General features: G+C 29.9%; 1 protein-coding gene across 1 annotated transcript; it reads right to left on the bottom strand.

Moving 5' to 3' along the window:
- Positions 1-237: 237 nt before the first annotated feature.
- LOC139776338 (organic solute transporter subunit alpha) lies at positions 238-9,948 on the bottom strand. Its single transcript, XM_071712910.1, has 6 exons — positions 9,696-9,948; positions 6,891-7,086; positions 5,428-5,659; positions 4,410-4,566; positions 3,559-3,699; positions 238-2,431 (listed from the first exon to the last, which is right to left on the bottom strand). Exons 1-6 carry the CDS (start codon positions 9,781-9,783, stop codon positions 2,238-2,240), a joined length of 1,008 nt encoding a protein of 335 aa, XP_071569011.1. The 5' UTR covers positions 9,784-9,948; the 3' UTR covers positions 238-2,237.
- Positions 9,949-12,319: the final 2,371 nt, after the last annotated feature.

Raw genomic sequence — 12,319 nt, 5'->3', positions numbered from 1 at the left:
CTGATTTTCCGCTCGTTAGACATATCACATATTACGAAAGTATCGAAATAAATGTATAAATATATTAATGCCAAAAATTCATTTTTTTTCTGTATGTTATTTTTACAATTTGATAATAAAACAAAATAAATATAAAATAGATATATCTTTTCAAATTTTATTAAATAATTCTTTGTCTATAAAACGATACCTTATTAGAAAATGAATAAACAAACAATGAAGGAAAAAAAGGAAAAATTATTTTAATTATTTATTAACGCATAATAAAGACTGTATGATAATAATATAATTGTATGAATAATTCGCTAAAATATGAAATTGTCCCAAAAATGGTCGCTTTTTCAATCCGATACAATTAAAACGAGAAGTACCCACGTGGAAACAAGAAAAGGGAGCAACCTATTCAATTTCGGCAAATCCCCCTTCCCCCCTTAAGCCAATCCTTCGAAGGAAACTGTTAAATCTATTACGGCTGTAAAGCTCGATCACGATCACGTTCCGTGAAGAGGGTCGAGGATCGAGTCTCGAGCGGCGAGTTGCATCTTATGTTCGTAAGAAAGGAGGGATAGGAGGGAGAGACAGAGAAGTGTGTTTTGTAGTTTCGGTGGGCCAGGTCGCAGGTAGGCGGCGAACGGACCCCTGAAATCACTCGAAAAATGAGGGGGTACACAGGCCTCCCGTAACATTTCTTCTCTCTTTTTTCTTGTTCAAACGCGATATAATCGTTTGTCCTCTCGTGGAGGGTGGACGTGGAAGAATGGCGGTGAAAGGGATGAAAACTGCGTAGCAGTTTGTCTCTGTAACTCTTTCAGTTTGATAATTTCGTTATTCTGATGTCTGGTTGCTGCTGATATCCTGCAACCGATGTATACTTGTTAAACCCTTTAATACATTTAAAATTAACATTTATCTATGTATATATATTCTAATAATATAAAATATTAACTTAATAATAAATTAAATTATTTATTTATGGAAATATATAAATAAATTCTATATTAATATTAAGATTGTATTCATCGTACCTTTATCTTTTTTTCATGCACATCATACACGTTTCTTGCATACAAATGACAAATTATACTGATAACATGTGTTAGACGATATTAAGTTTAAAATGAAATTCTCTCGAGATGAGAAACCAATTTATTAAGCTTTGGAAAATGTCAGAAAGATATGTAGTTTCAAATGTAAAATTTGACAACATTTTACAAAAAATGAGCAAAGAGTGATGTAAGTAAATCGAAGGACAGAGTAACAAGCCAGAAGAGCAGGCTTTACGTAAGCCTTTATCTGCAGGACGTTCATCTCCCTGGAAGAGAAGGGTCGCTACGACAAAGATACTTGATATATTTCGTGGAAACATGTTATCGGAATATTAACGTGCCTCTTCAAGTATACAGAGAAAGCGATGACACCTTGGATAAGTATAAATAGGAACGGAACGTACATCATCATCTTTTTTTTCTTTGTCACTCTTACGCGCGATTAAGTATCGAATTTAAAAAGGGGATTTACACATAATTCTTGATAACATAATTCTTGCAATTTTATTTTTATGTTCAACCAGCATCTACACTTTTTCATTTTCTTAAATTTCTCAGAAAATATTTCAAAGAATACACTTTTTATAATTAAAAATTTTTTACTTTTAACTTAAATTTGAGTCTTAAGAAATAAAAATCTTCAATTATATAATGAAATATATATGTACAATTGCTCGTATATTCATAATATGTTACTATATAATCTTATACAAATTGCTATTTACAAAGAACTACATTTCAAACGAGAGAATCTAGATCTATACTTTTCATGATTTTAGTTTCACACTCGTACATTGTTCCTACTTATTCCTAATATATATTGTCCCTATAATTTATTCCTAATAAATTATCCGTACTTATTTCTAATACATTCCAAAAATTATTATCAGCATCATTAAGCTAGGAAGCCAGGATAAAAAAATGAAAAACGGAAAGTGCATAATATCGCTTCTACATAATTGATTAGAGAATATCAGTCTCGAATCGTTAAAATGTGCAGATCAGTTCTATCTCTATCTATAATAATAAGAGCTTGGAACTTCGAGTTATTTTTACTCGATGAGTATTACCTATTATCTTGAGTTATCTATTATCTTTCTCGTTATATGTCAAGCGTGCCTTCGGGAAATGTAAATTTCTCGCGATGAAAGTCTTCCCAAATAAATAACATCTTCGATGAATCGTCAAATCTCATGCGGTCATCACTGTTGCTGGAAGCTGTTTGTTACCGTCATTGCTATTCGTCGCGTCTACCTGACCTGATGTCCTCGGCGCTCTATCCGTAGCGTCTGTTTCTTGATTCTTCTCCAGATCAACGTAATATACGTGCCGCGCGGCGTAGCAAAGAATCATCATCTCGATTAATATCAGCGCGTTGCATGTCACTGAAATCGAGAACAGGAAATTTATGAAGCGATATTATCAATTGTATCAACGTTTAAATTACTCTATTATTAATGGAAGCATTTATTAAGATTGTGAATAACGATATTAATCTTATAATTATTCTAAAAATCTATATATGTTTCTAAATATAATATGTTAAAAAGAAAAATGGATTTGTGAAATGATTTGGAAATGCGCTTTTTAAAATTACACTTGAAACTGATATGGTTTTTAATGGAATTAATATAATAATTTTGTCGATATTAATAAAAACCAAAATATTAATATATAATAATGTAAATACAAATATCACTGAAACATACACTAAAAGAGATCTTTTTTGACACAAATGATATGCTGTCTCATGTTAGTTTGAAAAATTTATTCGTAGCACGTGGAACGGGTGAATTTTTATGGTGCTCGCGGATGCTGCGTGACGTCTCTTTTTTTCAGTGAAACGAGTTTCTTTGTTACAGTAGGTCGTAGGTCCATGGAGCAATAAAAAGAAGAGACGTATTCTAAATTCAAAGTTGAATGATCTTATCATGCTGTTTGAAGAAACTACCGGACCGTAAAATTATCGTTCTTTTATCGGTCCCTGCCAGAACGTTATAGTATAGTAGTAAATTAAATAATAAATACGGTCGATAGTGTATGAATAGCTATATGATTCCAGCAGCTTATCTATCCCGAATCAAGATGTTAAATAATTTATTAATTGCCCGTTTCGTCATAGTTAATACGAAATGTGTTATTTATAAAACGAAATACATTATAATTAAATAAACATGTTTAGAAATGTTGTTTAATTTGCACCTCGTAAGTTTCTGGCAATCTAGAACAGGTTTATTAAAAAAAATTTATAGGTCAATCAAATAAGTAAATAAATAATTAAATATGAATAATTAAATTTGATAACATTTATAGTATTTACTTCTATTTAATTATGGATATCTTATTTAATAATAATGTGATAGTAAGATTTTTCTCACCTGGTGAGCTGCGATATTTATCATTATATTTATAATTTATAATTTCATTTTTAATCAGTTTTAATCGTTGATTTTGGATAGAGCAGAAGATGAGTAAAACAGAAACAGAACCAAAATGGTAACATATATATTACCGTTGGCATAAACTGTCGGAGTGAGGGGGGAATTGCACGGAAATACGCCCGCGGCGGGCAAGGCTCTGATAATACCGGTCTGCAGCTTAGAGAACAACATTACCAATTGTAACACCATCGTCTTATAATGTAGCTTGGCCTCTGAAACGGAAACGGATGATATCGATCAGAAACTTTCATTCCTATTAATGTCGCATGAACAGCAATTTCTCGAAAAATTACTTCCTGCGACGCTCAGCGATCATCCCAGGATAATTATTATTGTTCGACAAATATGTGTGTGTTGGACTTAATATAACGGTAAATTTACTTCAACAGACATACAAATTGTGATCAAGATGTGTTGAAAATTTCTTCAAGAGATAAATACTAATTGAACTTTATTAACGCATAAAAATGAAATAAAATTATCAGAAGTATTATATGTACACATATAATATAAAGTTAAAATTAGGTAAAATTATTATAAAATAAACGTATTAATAAAATATAAAAATATTATTTTTTTAGTTCAAGCATCTTTTCTTCTTCTTCTTCTTCTTCTTCTTCTTCTTTCAGAAGAAGAAGAGCATCTTTTCATTATGACAAATATATTGCAATAAATAGAATGATATTAAGATTGTAATAAATAAAACATTTGATTTACTAACATGTAAATACTGTTACATCTTTAACTTTTAAGAAAGTTTTACGAGAAAAAATAAAATATTGATCAAGTCTTGATTGTATGTTTATAGAGAGGTATAAATATTGAGAAATAGATTGATATATATATATATATATATACTGCAGTAAATCTTCCGTAAAATGTATGGGGAAAGAAACCTTGAATAAGCATGCATACTCATTACCTGGGACTGCTGCATGTAAAGTCTTTGTAGCGATGGTTAAACTGTATATTCCTAGAAGTATACTGATTACCATGATTGGCTGAAGGAACGTGACGTATTGCGTGGCAAGCATTGGATCCTCAGCTTCCATATAAAGCAATATGAAGTAAAGTAGACTCTGAAAATATGAACATTTTCTTACACTAAAGTTTCAAAGATTTTTAGTACTTATGCATGTGTGTACTTCGAAAACGAAAAAAAATCTTTATTCAACCATTACATTTAACACGTCTGCTATTCGTTAATGGATTTAATTAGCGCGGAGAGTCAGGATTGGAAGCTTATGTACTGAAGTGCGTCTCTGTCTCCCTCGAGATTACGCATTTCCTAATTCTGCCTGCAAGGCAACTGACGTAAGTTAACTGGTAAATATTACAGATATCTGATATCAGTTAATACCAAATCGATCGTTAAGCAAATAGATGGTTTACGAATATGTTTACCAGATAATTTCGTGATAGCAACAAGCCGAATCTATTTTACTTGTTAATTGAAGTAATTAATTAGTCATATACTATGTAATCTATGATTGATGAGAATCATAGAAATTATGAAAATTTATGTATCCCACAACTTTATGTATTCTATTTAAAAATTGTTATACATATTCTAGAAAAAGAGATTAAAGAGAGAGATACTTGAATTAAGAATATTAATCTGCTCCGCATATCAGAAGCCGTATTTGCTTCAATAGTGAGAGCAAAAGTTTTAGCGAAGAAGAAATCAAATTAATGTAATCAATTTTAATTAATTTAAATATAATTAATGCGACTAAAATAATAAATACAATAGGTGTGGCTATATTTTAGTTGCTCTTTATATTGAGAAAGTTTAAATTAATGCTATACATATGGTAAAAGCAACAATTGTTTTTATAAATTTTAATCATTTCGCCCGGTAATTAAAACAGTTATTTAGCATGGCATGAGTGAAGCGATAATCGAAGCGTGAAGGAGAGGGAGGGAGATCTCTTTTTTACCTGGACGATAGGAAGCTGAAGGGCCAGAATTCCTATCCAAGACAAATTGGCGTCGGTCATTTGAAGGTTTGGAAAGGGCAGACAGGGCCAGCAGCAACAGGGTCCAACTCGTAGCATCAATGTTGGCGTCTCGCTCGTCTTCCGGCGACCAACGTCCAAGAGGAGAAGATAGAGGCGATACAGCGAAATCATTAAGAAAATCTGAGTTACCGCCTCCGATAGTAACTGGCCTCTGTCGAAAGTCAAAGAAACGTTATTATTCTTCATCCAAGTTTCGCGAAACGAACGAACAAGTGTTAAAGTGATGAGATTTCGGGGAAATTATCATTATTGATTGACAAATTAAAATTGCCTTGAAATTGCATAAATGATAAAATTTGGAAACACAATTAATAAAATCTATTTTTATCAATTTTTTATATAATTAACTGTAAATATAGGACATAAGATGTTATTATTTAATAATATATATGATATAAATTAATAGTATAACGGAGGAGAAAAAAGATTTAAATAAGATTCTTGGTGCAAGTGAGATAACGTTTTTAAGTGAGTCATTAATCAATGCTTAACGTATGAAACACAAAAGGCTATTAAAACTTTATTTCGGAAGGCATTATCGTTATCAAATGCAAAAACATAATTCATAAGCATTTATCAGCATTGCCAGACCTAAGGAAAAGTGATGCGTCAGACTGATGATAACTTTTATTGATAAATAAATGAGTAACGCGAAGTTTAAGAAAAGATTATCACGGAAATTTGAATAAAAAATTCCCTTTAAACGATTTATAATTTATAATAAAATTCTATTTATAATTTTGCATATCGTATATTCTAATATTGTATGTATAACTTCATCGTATTCCTTTTTTCTTCATCTTTCTTAAAATGTTTAAGTTATTTACTTAGTTTTTTACTGGAGCATTGAAATTCATCTTTTACTTAAATACTCCAATTTTTCGAGTTTCTTTTTTATTATTTTTAAACAAGTGTTAAGAAAATCTGTTTTTAAGAATTTTTCTACGGAAAATAACAAGTTTATACAGTGATTTACAATACTGATTACATGCATTGTAATGTATATAACAATTATCTACGACTAATTGAATCGAAAAAGGCAATTGACAAAAGTGACTTTTCAATATCAAAACAAACAAACAAATATCTATGATCTTACTACAGATATCTTCGTTAAAAAGAAATTGGTATATTGTATAAGTTATTGTATATTATGAAGTTCAACGATGAAATATTTGGTTAATAATACGTACGTGTAATACATATACGTAAAATTACAAATAGAATTCTGTCTTGAATTACAAATCTAAAGTGAACGTAAAATATGAAGCGAAAACAAAAATGGCATAACGCTTATGCTTTTATTTTACACTTCGCTGGTGGCAAGTTTTTCTCGTTATCTCGATATCGTTAAATAATTGCAATAGGCCTTTATTTTTTACCTTGGTATCGCAATCGCCATTAGACTGCAAACGCTTGCGACAGGATATACCGATAGGATTATAATGGCATTTGTTTTATAAGATTCCGATTCTTTTTGGGAGAGGATATTGCGACAAGCATCAGCAGAGAAGTATATTGTGAGGACCAAGATTATCGAACCGACGCTTAGCAATGCAGTACCTATTGCATCTAAACCTGCAAAATACACAACGATTAAAGAAAATTAACCGTCGTTTTTAATAAAATTTTATAAGGATGATTGAGAATTTATATTTTTATTTAAAAATTTAGCAATAGTGATTATTACTCTTAATTAATTTTTTATTTATAAATTAATAGTGTGATTTATAAAAATTTAGATTTAGATAATATGATTTATAAAAATATTGATATAATAATTATTTTTTAAATTATGCTAAAATTATTATTTTCAATTTTGTTTTTGTTAAGAAAATAAAGTTACTTGAATATCGAGATCTGAGTACAAAATATTCTCATGTGTCAATAATTTCTCTATATATATTTATACATATGTGATGATGCACGCTTTCAGCGTATTAAAAACCATTATCGTTTATTTTTATTTTTTAACTTATCTTATCGGTAAGTATGATAGAGATGATGATAGAAATGATAAATATGTTTAAGTTTCTCATAATTAATTAATTACGGTTTTATCAACATTGCGTAAGTTAGAAAATTAATGAGAATCTCAAAGCACTACACAGATAATTTGCTATAGATTGAAAACAGTTTATGATGTAACATTTTAAAGTAGACATGTTTCTTCTAATTTCAATTTTTATGGTATTGTTATCACATTAATTTTTTTGGTGTTATCGCATATCTTGGAAGGAGATTCTCTCGTAAGATTTATACCAAGAAGCAGTTATCTAAAAAAGACGAGAAACAAATTGATTAGAGGATATTGGAAAGTGTCGAAAAATAGATTGACATATAATTTTTATACATAACATTTTATGCGGATATAAAAGATCTATTTAACTTTTAAATATATACATAATATTAAATGTACATAAACTTTTATTTAAATATGTAGGTAATGTACTGTAGGTCATATTATACAGAATAAAACGAGGCCCGAAAGCATCTGAGCATGATCCAGCGATTTAACGAAAACAATATGAACGAGGAAGAGTCACAGTTGTCTCCGGAGCAAACAAATGGTTAGTTGTGTTGAGTTGTCGCTCTCTATTCTCTCCGATAATATATATTCCATATTAAAATGTATTACCCTGACACAAAGAACTCTAATTATTTTTATCAATCTAAACCCATACACCTCTCCTACAAATAAAAGCACAAATATACAATAGTACAAACAAACAAAAAGTTACATAATTGGTCATATATACTTTAAAGAGTACATATGTATCAAGAAAGTTATATAGTCGCATGATATGAATTGTAAATCGCGATGCTTATCAAAAGTTTGCCGTCGCGCTCAAGTTTTGTTTAACTTGTTCGTTCAATAAGCTTTATAACGTGTGGCATGAATATAAATTATACAATTGTGCATGAAACATTCACGTAGTTCGTGTGAACATAATTGTTCAAATTATCTTGCGCCTGGAGAAACGTTTTCGTCGCATGAAATGAACCAATTTTATTTACACGTATTATTTATGTTTTATTGTATTTGTTGTGTTTGAATTTCTTGTATAATGCTTACTGTAATGATATATCTTTATGCAGTACTTTTATAATCGAAAACAGAATGAACATTTGATGCCCCCCCCCTCTCTCTCTCTATTTATCTTCTCTTAAGTCTATAAATATTTTGATATACTCGTGTACGTGCGCGTAAAAGTAACGAGTAATATTCTTCGCATAAGTTACGTCCGAGAATTTTCGAGGATTTTCAACTCGCGCGAATAAGGTCTCGTGTACCAGACGAACTTGAGTCCAACTTTCACCGATGCGCTTACGTCGCTCAATGCAAGCGTATCTACACTGCATTGCGATAAATTCGCTTTCGTAAAACAGAACGGCCGTGCATTAATATAGTATATTTCCATATGCATAAATTGTACTAAAAAATACCGGACTCTTGTGAGAGTTATTTTACTCGAAATCTTAAAATAGGAGCAATTCTTGGAATTTGCGGTACCGACTGTAATTTGTAATGCACTGGTATCTCTATTGTGCAGTATCTCTGTTGCACAAAACTCGGAATACCAGCTGCTTTTGATACGTAACTCACTTTCTACTATCATTAGCCATAACGGTGTCTCTAGCGAGCTCAAACTTTTAACGGTTACTACAAAGTTAGAACTGATATTTTGGGAATAATATGGGAATTGATAACAAGTAAATCGAGGTTATCGGGTAATTGAGATATCACAATTATTGAGTGATAAAGTCTATAAATATCACAAAAGCATTCCGAAAATAGAAAATCTTTCGCAATTTAATAATTTCATAATAACCGCGGAATTATTTATTATTTAACAATTAACTTGCTTTATTCTTATATATAATAGTTACCTTTAAAATAATTTTTTTAAATTTAATAATTGATTAATTGTTCTAATTTATCATTACTAGTGCATAATATACAAACGAGATTATAATTATTAAACAAATATTAAAAATATTATTAGTAAGAAATATTACTATTGCATTAAAATTATTTATTCTCTCTTTATTTATTCTGAAGATATTAATTATTCCACCTGACCTTGTATCTTCCATTTTTCTTTTAAAAGAGAAAATCCCAATTCTGTTAACACCGGACTTTATCGGCGGAATTACACCGTTATCCGGATGTTGTCGAGACTCACTTTCTACGAGTTCGATAGCGGAAGGCACGTTATTTGGGTTGCAGGTAACATCCGCGTGAACGGCGAAGTTCTCTATGGGAGTGCCCATGATTGCAGATGCTCCAAATAAATTTGTCCAAAGAGAATTGTCGTCTCACAGCACTCTGTTGTCTGTCACTCGCGGGTTTGATAAACTCGAAAGGCGCGCTCGCTCGCGGTAGTGTCGCGAGTGAATTCGTGAGGGAGAGAGACGGTCGCGGCTGTGCACAGTGAGAGTGAGTCCCCACTTTTACCTGTGCCACCACTGGATTGCGATGTTGTAATGAATTATCACTTGCAAAAAGTGTATACGCTCGTGCGCGCAAGAAACAGAGAGAGAGAGAGAGAGAGAGAGAGAGAGAGAGAGAGAGAGAAAGAGAGAGAGAGAGATAAAGAAATAGTAAATATATAAGAAATATCCTTTCCGTAAACTTTCTCCCTCTCTTGCTGCAGTTTCTAACACAGTTTTGCACGAAATACTAAATTAAGTAATAATTTATCAATTATTAGCACATTCTATGTATGGATAAAAGCAAAATTGAGAATGATATTGACAATATGCTGTTATAAATAAATATTTAAAAATTACAAAATGAAATAATTAGTGAAATTATTAATATTATCAAAGTTATTAGACGAAATAAAACTTTATTATTAAAATTATAAAGATGATTTAAATTGTTACGATTATTTTAAAATCAAAATTAGATATAATGGAAAATTATTAGAAATATTATTATTCTTTTAGATTGTAGAATTTTTAAATTTTAAATATTTATAAAAGGAGGTTTTAAACAAAGAACCGAAAGCAGAGAAGAAATTGGATTAAAAAAATGGAAACTATGTTAAAACCAAAGTATATTTTTTATAACTATAAATATATAATGTAATAATCCGTTTTGCTTTGCGTAGAGCTTATAAGTTTTTTACATTATGTTTCTGCATGTCACGACCTTCGATCGGTAATGATATTATAATGTAGAGCAGATCTTGATTGTATAAAATGTCACATACATATATCTGACTTATAGTTAAAATGCAGTTTCTTTTAACCTACTTATAAGTTTATATGTAGGATGCTAATTTTTATTGTTTTTAATTGTATAACAGAAAATTTACGTATCACGTGCTCTTTGACTATAAATATACATGACCATATTTTTGGAAAATTATTATATAGGTTTTTGTAACAAATAAAATACATATTATATGTGTATGCATTAAATCTAAAATTCACAAAATTAAACATATTTAACATTAAATATTAAATATTAAAATGTGTTATGCCGTGTGACACGCTAAGAAATATATCAAAACCGAAGTTTGTTAGAAATAAGTTCGTTATATAGAACACTTACTTATTTTGTCGGAGAATGATATACAATATATGAATGTATTTGTTGAATGATGACTCATCATATGATGATTAACTGTTAAGTGATTTGACTACAATACTTTACATGGGAAAGTAGAATAATTAACTTGTGCAATCTATGAATAATTGTTGCCTTGACTGGAAATGCGAATCATCTTAATCAACATGTTAGTGTTCGACTGTTATTTTACATTCTTATTTGATAACTTAATCTTAGATAATAGATTTTTTACAATTTTTAAATCTTATTTTATCTTATTTTATCTTATTTTATCTTAGATTATTTACGGAGTTTTTTAATCTCATTTTACTTTAATTTTGCTATACGCAAACTTTGGGTTAAATTATAATTATTGTACTCGTGATGTCTTATAAGACCAGCTATAAGTTCATAAAATTATTTAATCCAATCGTATTATCAATTGAAGAAAATTTTGTCGCAATATTTTCTAACTTACCGTTAGTAACTCTTACTGGTTAGCGGTATTCACTGGGTCTAACTAGTCTGAAAGAAAGTGTCCACGTATCTTCGAATGATACCCGTTACCGACTGTCGCTGAATCAATTTTTCAACCATAATTGTACAATTGTGAATAAATGTATAGGAGAAATCGCAGTTCTATTGTTATATTATTATTTTGTGGAAATCAAGGTTTTTTCATTGGAATATCTCTTTTTAATAATTTAGCACTTCCATGTGCTTTCAAAATATAAAAATATCTTCTTTATATAAAAACAAAATTTTCTCAGCATAATGTATATGTGTCTATTTTTGTTCATTAATAATTTTTTAACGGAATATAAAATTGAATTTTATTTTATGAAGTGTACCTTAAGTCAAAGTGACTTAAGGGATTTGAAGAATCTTAAGAATTTAAACTTAAATAAAGGGTAGGGGATAAGATTCCCTCTCTTTCTAATTTTAAATCAATAATTTCTTAACGGATTATGTAAGGGATTGAATTTTGTAGATTTCGCGAAGATTTGCAGCAGCCTTATTGGAAGATTAAAAGCAACTTTATCTCGATAAGAAATATATTTGCAGATATTTTTATAAAAATTGTTGCGTATCTTTTTATTTATGAAATATAAATATATGTTAGATAATCTTTAACGTAATTTTTCTACTTTGTGTTTTCGAATATTATAATTGTGTCTCTTCAAATCTTGATAACCACTCAGGATCCCTCTTCACATATATTATCTCACGACACGGTAGACACGCTTTCCT

Source organism: Temnothorax nylanderi, unplaced genomic scaffold, assembly GCF_030848795.1.
Source record: "Temnothorax nylanderi isolate EJ_2023f unplaced genomic scaffold, tnyl_v1.0 TNYL_tig0116_pilon, whole genome shotgun sequence".
Taxonomy (NCBI): Eukaryota; Metazoa; Arthropoda; class Insecta; order Hymenoptera; family Formicidae; genus Temnothorax; species Temnothorax nylanderi.
Note: the sequence above shows the minus strand (reverse complement) of the source record. Positions and strands in the feature narration are given on the sequence as shown.

What these genes read in the sequence shown, in the direction of transcription:
- LOC139776338 (XM_071712910.1), bottom strand. Translation starts at nt 9,783, where the DNA reads ATGGGCACTCCCATAGAGAACTTCGCCGTTCACGCGGATGTTACCTGC. An exon ending in CGCTATCGAACTCGTAGAAA is followed by an intron (nt 7,087 to 9,695) that starts GTGAGTCTCGAC and finishes TGTATTTTGCAG; the next exon opens with GTTTAGATGCAATAGGTACT. An exon ending in TTCAGCTTCCTATCGTCCAG is followed by an intron (nt 4,567 to 5,427) that starts GTAAAAAAGAGA and finishes TCATATTTTCAG; the next exon opens with AGTCTACTTTACTTCATATT.